This window comes from Lissotriton vulgaris, chromosome 7 (assembly GCF_964263255.1).
Source record: "Lissotriton vulgaris chromosome 7, aLisVul1.2, whole genome shotgun sequence".
Taxonomy (NCBI): domain Eukaryota; kingdom Metazoa; phylum Chordata; class Amphibia; order Caudata; family Salamandridae; genus Lissotriton; species Lissotriton vulgaris.
In genome coordinates, this window is record NC_141695.1 from 690522212 (window position 1) to 690540845 (window position 18634).

Sequence of the window (18634 nt, forward strand, 5' to 3'; positions counted from 1 at the left end):
AAAAAATAACCTCTCTGGTGGGAGGAGCAGTAATAAGGTAAACACCTTTTTAAGAGACACTAGAGGTGGCTGCACGCTTCTTACATTTTTTAGAAGGTGTTTCAGAGTAAGAAGGCATTTTAGACAGGATGCTTCTAAGAATTTTGAGACATCTAACATAGAAACAGCAACAGCTTGCTTGACAGAATCCTTAATAAAGAATTTTAAATTATCTTTAACTCCTTCCACGCTCATGACGAGCCCAGCTCGTCATGCAGTAGCCTGCTGCTACACTCATGACGAGCTGAGCTCGGCATGAACTAATGGAAATGAGACTAAGCCAGCGCAGCAGGGGAATTCCCATAGCATTGAAGGTGTTAAATCACTGGGAGTCTTCTTCCTCAGACATAATGAATACAAAAAAAATGGCCAAAGAAAAATATATTAAACAAGTGAGAGTCAAACTGACAGCAAAAACAGCAATTAAAGGGTTAAAACCCCAGAAAGAAAGCTAGGGGGAGTGGTTTGAGCCAAGGGGCGTGTGAGGTGGAGTTGCTGTGTGACAAGGGGAGGTTGGTGAAGCATCTGAGGGAGATGGGCCTGGCCGCACAAGAAGGAACGAGACGTGAACAGTCGGAGGCAGCAGGCTGTGAGGAGCTTGAGCAGCATCGGAGAGAGCAGGCTGTGAGGAGGTCGCAGGTCGCAGAATTCGCTGGAATAACGGATGCCGCACCAATAAGGCGCAAGCGATGAAGGAAAAACTTCACAAGCACGAGCTAGCACCAGACACATGGTAAAGGGGCAGCCAAAAGGCACAATAAATCATTAAAAAAATTATATTATAAGATAAAAAGAATACCATAGTAATAGAAAAAATATACTTATCTTGACTGCGAGCAGCAAGAAAAGAGTATTTGCTGTTCTCAGTCAGGATAATTATTTGGCTAACTCAAAGTCCGGTTGGCAGTTCTATTGTGAGGTCATCTTTGTAGTTTTTTCACTCAGATGTTTTGGGTAATTTTTTTTTTTTTTTATTGGCTGCTATTAGCTATGAATAAACAGCAAGAAAAGACTGCATAATATCACCCCCCAGTCTTGCAATAAAATCATGTATTACTACTGTTGATTTCCTTGTGTTTTACTGCAACCTCCCACCGTGTTCTAAAGAACAACTAGAGTGCTAACAGTGTTACTTATGACAGAAGTATGGCACAACTGAAGTTGGTTGAATCTAACTGGCACAATTTAAAACATTTAATTTAGAAAAGAACAATTGAGGGGGTTCAGTTTGTCATAGAAATTATGGTTAGTTCTGTAGAAAGAAAAATAGGACACATTTTAAGTGAGTTCTCAAATATTTTCTTCCTCTATTTCATTAAAGCATTCTGCCATGCAGACTGAAACATGCACTTTCAACACCAGAAGCAGACTGCCAGCTAACTCCCTGTAGATCAGCAGCTTTACTACAGTGTTATAATGAGCAAATAGAGTGCTAACATTCTGAATTCATGCCAAAAGTGTGGCACATTTAACCACATCTTGTTGGAATTAAAGAGGAAAAGTGAAAGCATTTTCTACTACTCAGAACAAGGACATATTGTTCACTCATTTACAGTTTTGTCAGGACTAGCTCTTTCGACTCTGCTTTTTCATCAACGTTCCAAAATCGGATACTGCAGTAAATATGGATATTAGGGAGCTTCATAACAAATAAGAACACGAAGGAGGGGCTGGAAAAGGGGTTAGGGCAGAAGTATGGAGAAGTTATAGGAGTGTTGGAAGGTATTTACGGAGGAACATGCACCCACCCACCCATTCACGTTCAGAAACTGCACTTACGAAGTTGCTACAGCCAAAAAAGGAAACAAAATTGTAGTAAATGTACTCCAGCTCAAAGCTGAAGTAAGTGTAGCATCACACTTGGCCAACCACTGGTACTGCCACATCCTTCATAGAAAAGAATGGAGGTAGGGCCTTAAAATATTATCCTATGGGAAATTATGGTATATTAAATTCAATGATTTAAATTTCTAAACAAATATAACTAAAGGTAATTTAATGTTAAAAGCACCTAAATGTACAAAATATATCACATTAATTAACATGTGTTAAAATAAAACAAAAATATGTTGTATTCATAATTATTTTGATTATGAAATTATATTTTTAAGTATTTTAAATCATTTAATTCAACAATGTTTCCTATGGGGTTTTATTTTAAGAATCTCCCACGATTATTTTCTATGGGAGGATGTTTCGTACAAATGTTTGGCAATGTGTGGTGCTAGACTTACTACTGCTCCTTTTAAGCTGAAGTAACTTACACTTGTAAATCTGGCTCCACCCCTGTTTCTGGGGGTGAAGAATTTTGAGTAACTTTACTCTCATAAATGGTAAATAGCCAAATGTGGTAAAGAAACCCAAAAGTGTAAGAGTAAACATACATGGATAAATTACTCAAAGGTGTATGTTGTGCTTGTAAATGGCCCCGTCTGTCTTTAGTACTTACATAACCTGTTACCTTTCAGACTCTGCTTGGATCCAGATGAAGTAACTTGGATACTGAAAGCTATTAGATTTTTAGGAATTTCATTAACTGGGTGCATACATCGCATTTTTGTGTTAAAAAATGGCTTTGAAAACAGGTTACTTGGTGTGGTTCACACAATATAAAACTATGTAAATTAATTAGTAGTGATTTCACTAAACTTGGAAATTCATTCAAGCCTAAAATATAGATTGTCAAACTACATGTGAACAAGACATCGTCCACTGTCAATCAATGATTTCTTCTGGCATGTTGCAAATAAATGACAATGCCTTTACTGACCATTTCCACACAGCCACAGCCAATATCTCTCAAACATGTGCGCTTGACTACAGTAACTGAGAAGATATTGGGACTTTAGGTATTCTCATGTTGGTTGCCCATATCTTGATTTCATTTGCAAAACCAAAGGACTATGGAAATCTGATCCTTGGCTTACAACTGAACCAAATGAACTATATATATATTGAATGCAGTAGATTGTGAATTAAAGCCCACAAGAAATTTATAAATGTTCAGTATCTTGAAGCCACGAGATCTCCCTATGATTGCAATAGTTTGTTGTTCTTAACCTCATTACGCTATTTGTTTTATTTTAGCTCTCACATGTTCAAAAACCTGATCACTGTACTCGTCTAATTGAGTTTGTATCTTGATTACAGGAGAGAATAGAGGGCTCGCCTGATGCAACATAAATCAGAGAGGTTGGAGCTTTCATCAGATGGAGGGTTTCGACAAAGAAGAGGTCAACATTACAAGGAAATTATGAAAACTCTGTGGCACTTATTTATAAACCCGCAGTACATTTCTATTATTGTGATAGAATTTCCTCAGGGTGATGGAAGGGAAAATGAAATTATGAGAAATTTGTTTTGTAAGAAAGAAATATCATGTAAATAGATATGAATATTGAAATTTCTGTTTGACACATCCTGCAAGATTGTAGAATTGCTCTCCTACACAAAAATGCTTTTGGGGTATACTTAGTTCTGTAATGTTGTAGTGCTGAGGATTGGAAACTGACCGTCAATAGATGATAATGGCATGTTTTTAATTAATTTAAAAAAACTTGATTTTTTTACTCACTTTACATGATGTATTCTTGAATAGGCTAACATCTCTTGAAATGTTGTTTTTAAGGGTCTAACCATTCACGCGTGAGTTTAAAGAACAAACATCACCATTGTTGGTTGCCCTGTCATTTTATTCTGCTGTGTGTGTTGGCCTAACTGGGGTTAGCCAGGTGGGAAACTATTCAAACTTGAGGCAAGCATTCAAAGTATATATAATATTATGTTATTGGTTTCCAAAAATGACTTCTGTTTCAGGTCTTGACATTATGCAAGATACACTGTGTGTGCATTGCTGACAATAAAACTGAAATAAAACTTCATATATTATAGCACTTGTTTAAATCAACCTAAGCTTCAATCAGTATTTACTTTTTTACTTGATGGAAAAAAACATTACAAATTGCATGATAAGGCACCATTTATAACATGGATACTCACAAACTTTCTCTCGGGGGCCAAATTTACAGTGTGGTTTGTGCCTGAGGGCTGCGCCGGTGGGGGCGGGGCCAGTGAGGGAGGGGGCGGGGTTAGAGCAACAAAACAAACCGTGACCATGAGGTTGAACACAGGTCTCTGCAGCGAACGCCTTCGTCCACTGAGCCACCAGACCCGGCATACACACATCTCTCTCTCTCTTTCTCTTTCTATCTCTCTCGCTCTCTCTCTGTCTCCCTCCCTCTCTCTATCTCTCTCCCTCCATCTCGCCCTGTCTCCCTCTGTTTCACTCAGACTGTCTTACTCCCTCTCTCTCCCGCGCTCTTTCCGTGTCTCCCTCTATCTCACTCACTCTGACTGTCTCACTCCCCCTCTCTCTGTCTCCCTCGCTCTCCCTCTGGCTCCCTCTCTCTCTCCCTCTTTTTCTCTCTCTCTCTCTCTCTCGCTCTCTCTCTGTCTCTCTGTCTCCCTCTCTCTCATTCCTTCTCCCTCACTCTGTCTCCCTCCCTCTGTCTCCTACCCTCTTTCTCCCTCCCTCTGTCTCCCACCCTCTTTCTCCCTCCGTCTCTCACCCTCTTTCTCCATCCCTCGGTCACCCTCCCTTGGTCACCCTCCCTCTGTCACCCTCCCTCTGGCTTTCTCCTCCCTCTCTCTGTCTCCCTCCGTGTGTCTCCCTCCATCTGTCTCCCTCTCTCCCTCCTCCCTCTGTCTGTCTCTCTCCTCCCTCTGTCTGCCTCCCTCCCTCCTTCTGTCTCCATATCCCTCCCTCCCTCCCCGTCTCCCTTCCTCTGTCTCCATCTGTCTGTCTCCCTCCCTCTGTCTCCCTCCCTCACCCTCTGTATTCCTCCCTCTGTCTTCCTCCCTCTCCCTTTCTCCCTCTCCCTTTCTCCCTTTCTCCGTTTCCCTGTCTCCCTCTCTCTGTCTCCCTTTCCCTCCCTCCCTGCCTCTGTCTCTGTCTCCCTCCCACTCCCTCTCCCTCTCCCCCCTCCCTTTCTCTCCCGTCCTCTGTCTCCCTCCACCTCCCTCTGTTATCTCACACTGCCTGTGTGGGCCCGGGATGAGACAGCTTCCCGGGCACGCACACACACAGCTGCACCCGAGCACTTCACATGTCTTTAAAAGACCAGTTGTATGTTAATGAGGCTTTTGTATTTCACCTCTTCTTAGCGCCCGTGCAGATCCCCTCTGACTATCACTGGAATGCTGGGACCCTACAGAGCAGCAGAGTCTCTCAGAGTCACGCGCAGTGTTTGCAGACACTGTAAATGTATATGTAAATTGATACTTGTATAGCGCACAACTCACCCGCAAGGGTCTCAAGGCGCTTGTACGAATACTGCTTTCCCTGTGAGGCGTCCACTCCTGGGCACCCCCAAGGTGGAGGCCAGGCATCCTTAGAGTTGTGGGGGCCGTTGTGGAGATTAAGCAAGCTATTGCCCAGTGTTGCAGAGTGGGACCCCATGATTGAATAGGCACCGAGACGAGAATTATCAGGTCCGTGGAATTTTTTAGCCCAAGACCCGCAGAGGCGGGGAATTGAACCCTGGTCCCGGGCTAGACCTCTGCATCAGGGTCTGCCGCTCTAATCATTGAGCCACACTTCTCCGCTCTTTAAATGCTTTTTTTAAAACACGGGTAGGAGGTCTGCAAGGTCCGCGGGCCGCCACAGAAGGCTTGCCAGGCCAATGGCGGCCCATCGGCTGTACTATGAGTACCCGTGATTTATAACTAGCTTTGGCAAAGTCAATAGCTCTCACCTATGAGACCTATTGGATCTGGCAATGATTTTTAGCCATGCTGTACAGCTTGGCCGAAAATAACGTAGAAAAAGTTAAAAAGTGCTTTCACACAGCTGCAGAGTCTTTTTGTAGGTGCTTTCCAACACCCATAAAAAGTTGTGGAAATGCAATTTTTGATATAGCACTAATGAGCTTGTGCTAATGCACTTAAAAGAAAAAGAATAATCAAATGAGGAGTGCGTTGCGGTGCCGGTTGGGGAGGAGACAACATAGAGGGAAGGAGGATGGGCGAGAAGGATGCAGGTGGGGTAGAGAAGGACAAGTGAAAGATGACAATGGTTAAGCTCACAGACAATGGAGAGCAGAGGATAGGGAAGCACACTGGAGAAGCAAACAGACAATAAATGAAGCACATGGACAAAGAAGAGTAGGCATTCGAGAATGCGGAAGATAACGGACAATGGAGGGTGGGCAGGAGGGGATTGAAAAGCAAATTGAGAGCAAAAGGGGGCATGGGGAAGCACACACGTAAAACGAGAGTGAGTAAGCAAGAACATCAACGGAGAATGGGAGGGCGAGGGGAGAGGTACACCGACGAGAAAGGGGAACACAAATTACACAAGGGGCAGCTTTGAAACACATACACACTTGTAGAGTACTTAAACTAAAATAAAAGAGTCATGCCTGATAAGGGAGCGGTGGAAGGACACAAGTAATGGATTAATTCTCCAGAGGAGACACAAACACTTAAAGAGGAAGTAAATCCCACAGAAGCTGACGAATAAGAAATACGCATATATGAGTGACAATAAAGACAATTGATAGTTAGCAGTGGTCAGACTGTAAGCTTACAATATGCCTTGCAAAAGATAGGTCATGCACAGTATTATGAGAGACCTAAACAAGAAAGTGAGCTAGATTGATCTAGATTTAAGTACTTGATACAAGAGGAATAAAGTGTTGCAGACAGTCGAAAAAGCCAACCCTAAACATAGGCTAATCATTTGGTGTGGTGTGACTTAACGTAAAGGTGCACTGCAATACAAATGTTTGAAACATTAGGGAGACAGCTAAGTTATCAAGACAGCCGTAATCTTTCAGTTCAGATATCAAATGATGCAGTGGGGGAAATGGTGTGCATGCAAAATTGGCTTTAAGTCTGTATTTTTTGATGTGACAAAAAAAATTACAAATTGCATTTTTCAATCAATTTAATACAGATGATTTGTGCAACCTAAAAAATGCAAGCTTGTTTTGGGTTTTGCAAAATGAAAGACAAAAAACACTACAGTAAATAATGAAAACGACAAATGAAGTATGATATCATTTTCCTAAATGAGTACTTCAAATAAAGTGCAGACAGGAAAAATGTAAAGAGCCAAAAACAATTATCAAAAATGTGCTTTCGGAGTTCAAGCTCAGCAAATAAGGACCTCTTTGAAAGTTGAGTTTTTGAAGATGTAATATATAATAGCACATTTTTACTACATAGAAATACCAACACATTTTACCATGTGTGAACATGACAAATAATTGCATTGCTGTTTTGAATCAAAGGATGTGAAATTAATCAGAGTTTGGCTATGTTGGTTCACAAACTGAAAACCCACTCAATTTGGTCAAATCACAGTTTCATTAATATAGCACACAGCACATTTCTGTTTATCTCACATACATACCATTACTTTTATCCAGAGTATCCTGCTTCTAAAGAACCATATTCGAGCTCTGTGAGATTTTTAAAAGAAATATTGATAATTTGTATTTCTAATTTAAACTTAGCTTGATTAGAATGTTCTTGAAACAATGGTATTATATGTCAGTTGCTCTTCCTAGTACAAAAGTATTTTGTAAAACCAGTTAAATTGGTTATTTCAGAGCTTCAAATTATATAACTTTACAGCCACTGACTTTCTGTTCCTTCATATGTTTGGAGAATGTTTTATTTTCTCTCCCATCAAAATACAGATTGATTTCTTACATAGTTAGCATTGTGTACAAGCTAATTTTTAATTTGATTATATTTTGTATGCTGCTGATATTTAGCTTTACATATTTCATCTAAAAAGTTTTACATATTTCATCTACAAATACAATTTTGGTGTTTTCTTGTATGACATCACGTCAAACTCATATGTGTTCAATCGTATGACATCACGTCAAACTCATATGTGTTCAATCACTGCAAAAATATCCCTAACTTTCCTGAATGAATTAACCATAGGTTCCTGTCCTCTGAAAGATACCCAGGCTGTAATTCTATAACTTCTCAAACAATAGTTACAAAAATATAAATTGTTATAAATTTTTTTTTTTAGCCATTGTCTTCAGCATACAATTGTGTGTGAGTTGATTGGCTACTCATTGCTGATAGGCTTACTATACTGAATGTGTGATCTCTATTCAGTTGCACTGCTTTGAATAGGGAGTTCAAACAAATTACACACAGTTCTGCTCAGAGTTCTATGAAATGTACAGTGGCCTGCCTTCTAATAATACATATATATAGTACATTTGTGTTCTGTCTTACTTCAGTCGTTCAACTTGATTGATGTACATATTTATCATTAAATATAAGTGTTAAAAATAATTTTGTCCCAAGTACAATTCTCTACAGTTTAGTCGAACAAATGTTATAATGTGCAGTTTACTATGCTGAACTCTAAACTATAACATATTATATGTTGGCAAACATTAAAAATAAATATGCTTAGCTTCTCTATTGGGTCACATAACTACTATGGGAAAGCTAAACAATATTATTGTTGTTCATTGAACTTACTAGTCACTCTTTAATTTTTAACTTTCATGTTATTTCACATTCATATTATCTCTCCTAGAATCGTCCCAACAGTGCTTGCTTCATTGCATACTCTATTTTTTTATTATGTCCACTATCATTCTTTTTTAAAGATTGTACTGTTAATATGCTTCTACACACATTGTGAAGATTTTCCTAAACAATTAGAATCACTTTCCATTCTTTAAATGCTGATTTTGTAAAACAATCAATAGTTTAGGAAACCCAATTTACCCTTGTAGGCGTGGGCGATAATGTAAATGGTAAAAGGAGCCTGAAAGGGATTTGATTTGCAACAATCTTTTTGTTATTTACAGATGAATCAGGGGGTTAGTCCTACCGGAACAAAGACCAAAGTGTCATTAGACAACATCAAACAAAAATTATATCTGAGTATGAAAAACACGGGAGAACCTAGTAGTTTGGAAAATATATCTTATTTTATATTTGATTTAAGATTGGAGTACAAATGAATAAAAACAATCAGCAACTAGTCATGAAAAGAAGTCAAGACAAATTAACCTAACAGCGCATGACTAAACATCTATTCCAATTAAATCAAAAGCAAAAAATCACTGAATTAGAGTACATATTGCTCCAGAATAACAACATTTCTAAGGAATAGAAGATGAGTCGACGTTTCGGTCTGTTCGGCTGGGCTGTAGTCCATCAGACCATCTTCAGGACGAGTCGAATTGTGGCTGAGAGAAAGGACTCTTATCGAAAAGTATCAGTACAATATACTTGAAATATGGTCACTACTGCTAATTTGTAGGACCTGGCAGAGGCAGCCTAGTACCATAGAATAAATTGATGGTTACTGCTGATGATGATGTACTGTAGTTAGGGATTTGAATTTCCTGTACTACTTATCGGAGCACAGTGTATGTGCATACAAATGAATGGCTTCAGAATGCTGTACGTTCATGCACAATCTTGGTCGCAGTGTAACGTATCGGCAGAAAGTCAGTCAGCATGCTGACTGACTGTCTGCCGACTGCATGAACGAACAGCATTCTGCAGCCATTCATTTGTATGCACATACACTGTGCTCCAAGAAGTAGAACAGGAAATTCAATTCCCTAACTAAAGTACATAATCTGCAGCAGTAACCATCAATTTATTCTATGGTTCTAGGCTGCCTCTGCCACTTCCTACAAATTAGCAGTAGTGACCATATTTCAAGTATATGGTACTGATACTTTTTGATAAGAGTCCTTTCTCTCGGCCACAATTCGACTCGTCCTGAAGATGGTCTGATGGACTACAGCCGAACAGACCGAAACGTAGACCCCGTCTTCTATTCCTTAGAAAGTTTGTTATTCTGGAGCAATATGTACTCTCATTCAGTGATTTTTTGCTTTTGATTTAATTGGAATAGATGTTTAATCATGCACTGTTAGGTTAATTTGTCTTGACTTCTTTTCATGACTAGTTGCTGATTGTTTATATTTAATTTGAGATTGGATTGCTGTAATTGACACGGAGCCCCTTTCTGCACACCATTAAAACAGCTTGCTGCAGCCGCCACTCCTCGCCAGACCCGCTCCGCGGGTCCCGCTTCGCGGTGTGCAGCAGCTGACAGGTTTTAACAAGGGGCCTCACCTCACTTGACTGGACCGGCAGGGCTGCGAGCAAAGAGCGGCGGACTCCACGGACCAGGAGTCCCCGCGCGCCCGTCTCCAGCTGGGCTGCTCTCCCTGCCGGCACCGCCCCCACCACCAAAAGGTTTAAGTGGCGTTTGAACAGACGCGAAGGCGGATTGCTGTAATTGACACGGAGCCCTTTTCTGCGCACCATTAAAACAGCTTGCTGCAGCCGCCACTCGTCGCCGGACCCGCTCCGCGGGTCCCGCTTCGCGGTGTGCAGCAGCTGACAGGTTTTAACAAGGGGCCTCACCTCACTTGACTGGACCGGCAGGGCTGCGAGCAAAGAGCGGCGGACTCCACGGACCAGGAGTCCCCGCGCGCCCGTCTCCAGCTGGGCTGCTCTCCCTGCCGGCACCGCCCCCACCACCAAAAGGTTTAAGTGGCGTTTGAACAGACGCGAAGGCGGATTGCTGTAATTTACACGGAGCCCTTTTCTGCGCACCATTAAAACAGCTTGCTGCAGCCGCCACTCCTCGCCAGACCCGCTCCGCGGGTCCCGCTTCGCGGTGTGCAGCAGCTGACAGGTTTTAACAAGGGGCCTCACCTCACTTGACTGGACCGGCAGGGCTGCGAGCAAAGAGCGGCGGACTCCACGGACCAGGAGTCCCCGCGCGCCCGTCTCCAGCTGGGCTGCTCTCCCTGCCGGCACCGCCCCCACCACCAAAAGGTGTAAGTGGCGTTTGAACAGACGCGAAGGCGGATTGCTGTAATTGACACGGAGCCCTTTTCTGCGCACCATTAAAACAGCTTGCTGCAACCTCCACTCCTCGCCAGACCCGCTCCGCGGGTCCCGCTTCGCGGTGTGCAGCAGCTGACAGGTTTTAACAAGGGGCCTCACCTCACTTGACTGGACCGGCAGGGCTGCGAGCAAAGAGCGGCGGACTCCACGGACCAGGAGTCCCCGCGCGCCCGTCTCCAGCTGGGCTGCTCTCCCTGCCGGCACCGCCCCCTCAGTGACCTCTGTACAGCTACAAAGAGGAAGTACCATCCCCGCAGCGCGGGAGCGCGCGGGGGGGCGCCGGGAGAAGCCCGGGACAAGGGCGGGACCGTCTGTGGCCGTCAGAGGCCGAGTGAGGCCGGGCCGGGCCACCTTCCTAACATTTACCACTCAATATTTTTAACATCTCATGGTATCACCTAATAGACGTTTTAAATGTTTATTTTGTAAACATTGCATCTGACCATAGCCAGGCTTGTGTCCTCATTTGTTAGTATAACCGCTTTGACCTAACTTTGCCCATTATTGCACATAATTTGAGGTCTGAGGTTGGTGTTAATTTGGTTACTTGTATATCTAAAGATGACCCTAAGATCTGGCAAAGAGAGGCAAGTCCAGGTCTCCACCTCTAATGGCACTTTTACGGGTACAATAGACCAGTTTTTTAAACGCTCTACTGCCATACTGGAGAAAGAAATCGCTCTAGTTGAAAAACGTCTTTCACTAGATATAATTACAGGCAAGCGATCCTCTCTTGGGAAAATTAATGAGGCAGTCTCCCCCATTCCGCTTTCCCTTTTAGACACTGATAGCAATGATGTTAATACAGATTTAGTGCTTGTAACTGTTCCTGAGACCCAAACTGTGGAGTTAGCGGGGACGGGTCAAGATAGCTCATACACCACTGCACATGATAATATGCTAAATGGAGGGACTGCTATTTTTCTAGACCAGCCTGGAGAGAAATCAGGTCTCTCGGACTCACCTAATCTTAATATCAGTAAGGAGCAAGTGAATTCCCCTCCCCCTTCACAACGTCTACCCTCACAGAACCCTGGGAAACGTAAAAGGTTAGACTCTCCCGACTTAGATGAACATATTGAGGGGGCGGGAAGTACTATTGATTCACCCATACAGTTGCCTAATACTAATGTGGTGGTTCAACTTGAAGACCAAACCACCACAGTTAGTATTGCAGAAGGCATACTTCTGGCTAAGATAGAGTTACTAATGAAATCCCTGCTCTTACCACTATTCGAAAGGACAAGACTATTGAATACAAAAATGGATTCCTTGGATAGGTTGGTTAAAGATAATATAGCATCTACAAACAGAACTCTTGCCAGCTTAGCCCCCAAAGGTTTGCCCCCCACAGCCCCGTCATCATCGAAGTCTACTCTGGTGAATAACAAAGCAGGGGCCTCAAGTTCAAAAGCGGGACCCACTACGTTAAAAGCCCCGCAGCCAACAACTGTATCGGCCCCCAAGAAAACAGTTAGCTCTGAGGGCGCACCTAGACAGAAGGCCGCAAAGCAACCCCAGGCCAAGAAAACTCTTAGTAGTCACGACCAAAACATCCGGCCCTATATCAAACCTATCCCGAGGAAACAATGTGTTAATCTCCCCCCAGAGTCACAGCCTTACACCATCATCTTAACTGGCGTGGCTCCTTTAGTAGATGGTAAAAGAGAAACACACAAGGACCTCTACAATAAAGTAACATTCTGGCTTAATAAAAATCGCCCGCTCCCACCCAACATGAATCCTGAAATTCTTAATGTAAGAAGGGTGGATTGGATAGGTTATGGTAAGAAAGATCTTGAGGGGGACTGTGTGGTGATAAGTTTCAGAGAGCCATGGGTGGCTGAATTTATCAGCAGGGAACCTAGATTCGGAAGAGTTGGGGATGTGCAAACATTATTGTTGAATTATTTCTATCCTGCTTTATATACAAGTAGACCCCACAACCCATTTCAACATTCTAGAAGAGACAGGCCAAGAGGGAGATTTCACTTTGATACCCCAGTCTACACTTTGTTTCATCCGCACCTCACAAACCGGTTTGCTCCGCTATCCGGCTTGGAAGGTGTGGATTGACTTGACAATCTACTACCGATTCCCGGGTCGAGTGAAGTTGTACTGAGTTCCCCTATCCCTACTCCATCTCCCAGGGCTGAGATTGTAACAGGGCTGAGTGGAAATTCCCAAGGGGAGGTTGAAAGGGTAAAACTTCCAAATCCCACATATAGACCCCTGGTCCCTGAGGAGACTGTGAGTCCATTTAACAACTTGCCGAAAGAAACAAGTAATACCCTCACAGTCTTGTCTTGGAATATAGCGGGATTAGAAGGGAAAATGTCTGAGGATGACTGGGGCTCTTATGTGGACTCTTTTGATGTAATCATTTTACAGGAAAGCTGGTCAACTGATGCCATCTTTCGGGTTGGCTATCTTAACTACTATAAACCAGCCTGTAAAGGACCTAAAGGTCGTCCTTCAGGTGGTCTGGTTATTTGGATCAGACAATCCCTAGCCTTTAAAATTATAGACATTCCTACCTTAAGTAGTGATATTCTTGCCTTGAAATTGTCTGGTAAAAATAACGAGGACTTTTTTCTGATTAACATATATGCAAGAGGGCAACCCGGTGGGAAGCCTGCGAGAGCAGCTAGCGATTTAGATTCCCTATTAAACAATATTACTAGCGACAAATGTATAATGGTGGCAGGTGATTTTAATTGTTCTTTTGAACCTTTTCCTAGTCTTGACAAAGAAGGTTATGGGGAAATCGATCAAATTTGGAATATTCCACCATTATCCATCCCTCCAATTAAAAAAGTTACCGAGGCCGCAATGCAGTGGTTAGGCCTCTACCTTGAATGGGATCTGCGCGCAGCTAACGGTAGAACCAAATCAGATTCGATGGGAAAGGTCACTTTTGACAATTCCCAGCATTCGAGCCGTATTGACTACTTCTTAATAAAGATAGAGTTTTGGAAAATCCTAGAGGATATGGAAGTAGTCCAAAGACCTGAAAGTGACCATAATCCCCTGGCAATTAAATTACTACTGAATGAGGGTCTCAGATTGGATTCTGCATCCACTACCGTTACAGCCGAGGCTGTTCTCACGAATGACTGTAGAAGGGTACGCTGGACTAGGCTTATAGACAACCCTACCGTATTAGAAAGTGTTGCGGTGGAGGTCTCAGCAGCCACCAATTCGATGGTACCCATAGTTAATGAAGGCACTTCCCTGGAAGAAATAGGGTCGATCCATGAGTCTCTGTTTAATAAGATTAAAACTTTTTTTAATGAACCCACAAAAGGAAGGAATAATGGTCCAGTACCAACCAGGACCAAATGGTATGATAAATCCTGTCGTCTTGCCCATAGCACCCTAATAGCTGCTATTAAATCTAAGTCAGCCAATGATATTAGGCTAGCTAGGGTTAATTACAAGAAAGTACTTAAAGAGGCAAAAACCAACTGGGACGAACAGCGCTGGTTAGATTTATACCAAGCAAGCACCTCATCTAACCAACTAAAATTCTGGGAGGTTGTGAGGTGGGGAGGGACTGGGGACTCGAAAGTCCCTGTTAACCATGTGCCTGCAGAACAATGGGTCAAGCACTACGCGACGCAGTTTAGTAACACGGAACGGATCTCCCACACTTGGGAAGATGCCAGTGTACAGACTGCGGTGCCCATACTTGACCACATTGTCTTCACAGAAACAGAAACTGTAGTTGCTCTTAAACAAGTCCAGAACGGTAAGGCCCCCGGTATGGACTGTGTCCCAGCGGACCTTTTTAAGTATGACCAGGTGCATTGGGTTCCGTACATAACTACCCTAGCAAATGCGATAGCTAGAGGGACCAGGATCCCAAATTCATGGAAAGGGGCAGAGATCCTGCCCGTGTATAAAAAAGGGGACAAAACTGATGCAGGAAACTACCGACCCATCAGTCTTATTGATGCCCTACAAAAGGTAGTGGCTAGAATGCTTTTAGGAAAAATCGACACCTGGATGACCGAAGCTGACATTCTCTCTCCATTACAAGCTGGCTTTAGGGCTCACATTAGTACTGTAGATCAGATTCTAAGATTTGTTATGATATACTGGAAAACTGTGTTTTTGAGAGGTGGCACGATATACGCTGCATTTGTGGACCTCAAATCAGCGTTTGATTTGGTCCCTAGAGGAAAGATGTGGGCTGCATTAAGAAAGATGGGAGTTCCTTCTGCGCTCCTAGAATTTACCATCAGGATGCACAAGGGAAATTTTGCTAGAGTTAGGTGGGGCCGCCAGGGCCAGGTCACAGAACCCTTCCCCGTGACTCGTGGAGTGAGACAGGGCTGCGTCCTGGCCCCTACCCTTTTCATACTTTTTATTAATCAAGTGGTTAAGTTTCTCTCAGAAACCCCTACCGATGCTCCATCACTGGGTGGGACTAAATTCCCCCTTTTAATTTTTGCTGATGACACGCTCATATTGGCTAAAACACAGAAGGGTCTGCAGGTAGCTATAGACAAATTTGTGGATTTCTGCAATGAGAACGATTTAGAAATTAACATCAACAAAACTAAATTTATGGTCTTCACAAAGAAAAAACCACAGAGGGGCAATGTTACGATGAACGGGTCTAGTCTGGAACAGGTTGAAGTTATGACCTATCTTGGTGTGACAATGGACTATAGATTGCGGTGGAAAGAGCAAATAGCGGCGCTTAGCTTGAAATTTACGCGTCTGTCCGGTTGTCTGGTGAAGGAGCAGCGGTGTTCTCTGACCAAAAGGGTATTGCCCGCTCTTAAAATATATAGTGCAAAAATCAGCTCTGCCATATTATACGGGGCTGATATATGGGGTTGTGTGGACTTGGCTGTCCTTGATAGGATACAGAACAAATTTTTCCGAAACCTAGTCAGTCTTCCTCCATCAACACCCGCTCTACCACTTTTGATGGATATGGGGTTCCATTCAATTAAACATCAAGCCCAGTACAGGATGGTGGCGTTATGGAGACGCATATGGTCCACACCGGAACTTGCCATGTTTGCCCAAGAGCTTCAGGATGTTAGATCACAGCAGGGGGCAGGTGAAATTCCATGGTTTAAGTCAATTAGAAACACCCTTATCGGAATGGGCCTCCCCCAGTTGTGGTTTGAGCCGGGCTCTCACATCTTTCCCTCTAAGAAAGATTTTAAATCTCTCTTCTGGTCTATGGTTAAAGATGAACACGTCGCTCTTTCAGAGAAACCGAACCTGACCGGTCTGTTTCTGCTACATAAAATAGTCCCTCATACCGAGTGCTTTTGGGATGTAATTCTCAAAACCTTAGATAGGAAACTTTACTTTCAGTTCCGTCTAGGTACATTGCCATTACGGGCCTTCACCAGCGGTTGGCAGAAGCCGACGACTTCACTTTGTCCATGTTGTACTGACCATAAAGAAACAATAGGTCATTTCTTGTTTGTTTGTAATGCTTACCGTGAACCACGCCACAAGTGGCTAAAGCCCATATGCTATAGATTAAAGACCCGGTCGAGCAGTGAAGCCTTGCTCATTCTGAATGTCTTTCCATTGGATTGGCCAAATTCCTTGGATGGGCTTGGTTATTAAGGTCTAAGACAGTTTGTAACATACCGTCATGAAAAACCCATATATTACCTTACTTTACTAGATTGTGACTCCGACCAGTATTGATGTTGTGTCTTTTTATATACATTTGTTCAATAATAATCTTCTCTTGTAGTCTTTATGCACATATTTAATTGAGGTTTTAATCAATTCTTAATTCTTTTTGTTCTATTGTTCTTCACGCTTAATTTTCATATAATGTCATTGATTATATAATATTGTTATTATTTATATGTTTGTAAATATTTTGTCTTTTATGAAGAACATTCGAAATAAAGACGTTAAAAACTGAAAAAACTGATTGGAGTACAAATGAATGTTCAGGGGTATACTGCTACCCAAAGACCCTCCTGTTGTAGCATGTAAAGGTGTCCAGTGTCTCTGTGCCCAGAATTATTGTATCTGCAGTTTGCGGAGCCAATATTTTCCAGGCCCAGAATCACTCCACCACTTGTAATGAGCACCTAAGTAATTTATCAGAGTAAAAAGCTTAAGTCTACCATTTAGAAGCACTGTACTAAAGAATCTCATTAATTTATGTATCTAAGGGGCACATGCATCAAGCTAAGGAATTGTGATTACTCAATAGCGATTTTTAAGGAATCACAATTAAGGAATCGCAATTCCTTATGCTCGTAGGGTTTGCTAAAATATTAGGGATTCCTACACATTCCCTAATAGCGAATTGCAAATTGCTATTAGAGAAAGCTTTCCCATTCATTCCTATGGGCCTATTGGCCCATAGGAATGAATGGGGAAAGCATTCATAATTTGGGATTACCAAATAGGTAATTGCAAATTGCAGATGCAATTTCAAGGGTGCTAGGGGGCCATAAGGCCACATGGCACTTAGAAAAATGCAATTTATGCATTTGTCTAAGGAATTGTAAATTACCATCAACTTCAAGTTGATGGTAATTTGCGATTCCTTAATGCAAAGTCGCATTCTGAAAATGCTTCTTGCATTGCATTAAGGAAATCACAAATTGCAATTCCCTAACTGCATCTGCAAAATAGGTAATTGCAAAAATTGAGATAACCTATTTTGCGAATTTGTTTTGGGTTGATGCATCCCAAAAGGTTTTTTACTGGTGGCAAATGGGTGAATCGGCCCGTTTGCGACCTGTAAAAAACTTGATGCATGTGCCCCTAAGTTTTTATTATAGTGTCAAGACCCTATACACAAAGTGGCAAGGGGTTTTATAAAGACATGGTACATTATAATCTTAGGAACAAGCAAAGAGCATGTCATAAAATGTGAAAGTAATCATGAACATCGTGTTATCTCTGTACTTCAGGGTTTAAACAGACCAGGTCTAATAGCCAGCTTGATCAGACCTTGGCATCATATAGTTCTGTTTCTACCACAGAGCTGACGTTTTCAGAGCTAAGTTTTCAAGCTTGTTCAAATGAATTGCTTTAAATGGGATGAATGCAGTCTTAAAGGCAGAGCGATGGTGTATGAAAAAAGTACAGGTATGAAGCAATAAACTGGGGTGATGCTCTGAAATGGTTTTGTTTTTGTTAATTTGCTACAAGCAGATAGCCAGTTAGTTCATCTTCACCTATCATTACTCTCAATCCTTCCATTCCTTTTGTTATACTCAAAATATACTCCCATGCTCTTGAAGTTCCTTAAGCACAATCTTTTGTGAAGTAAATATTTAAAAGTGACCCATCAATATGGAATTTCACAAGGGTATCTAAAAGGGGAACTCATCTTTGCTGCTTCCTCTTCCTAAAGAGTATTAGTTTAAAATTATTATTGCAGCTTTGTTTTCTCTAACAAAACATGGAATAGCTTCACTCTTGTGCCGTCAGTTTTGATTGAAATGTCTTCATGAGCTCCTATTGAGTTCCTCTAATTTTCTTTATGGATTAGCTGTTGAAGAATGATTCTGGAATATATGGCATCTGTTTTTTAGAACAATGTTGCATTTTAAAATTGAATTAGATTCACTTCAGAATATTCAGTCTATAAAATCAAAGTGTAATAACCTGCTTACATCTTTGTTGGCTACGAGAACTTGCATAATATTAATGGGCAATTCAA

General features: G+C 42.1%; 1 protein-coding gene across 1 annotated transcript in view; it reads left to right on the plus strand.

Moving 5' to 3' along the window:
- PECAM1 (platelet and endothelial cell adhesion molecule 1) overlaps nt 1–3920 on the plus strand; it is a 519858-nt gene extending 515938 nt beyond the window's left edge. Inside the window, exon 16 of the mRNA XM_086930914.1 lies at nt 3190–3920. Coding sequence (XP_086787040.1) covers nt 3190–3222 — 33 coding nt within the window. The 3' untranslated portion in view covers nt 3223–3920. The remainder of the gene's footprint in view (nt 1–3189) is intronic.
- Nucleotides 3921–18634: the final 14714 nt, after the last annotated feature.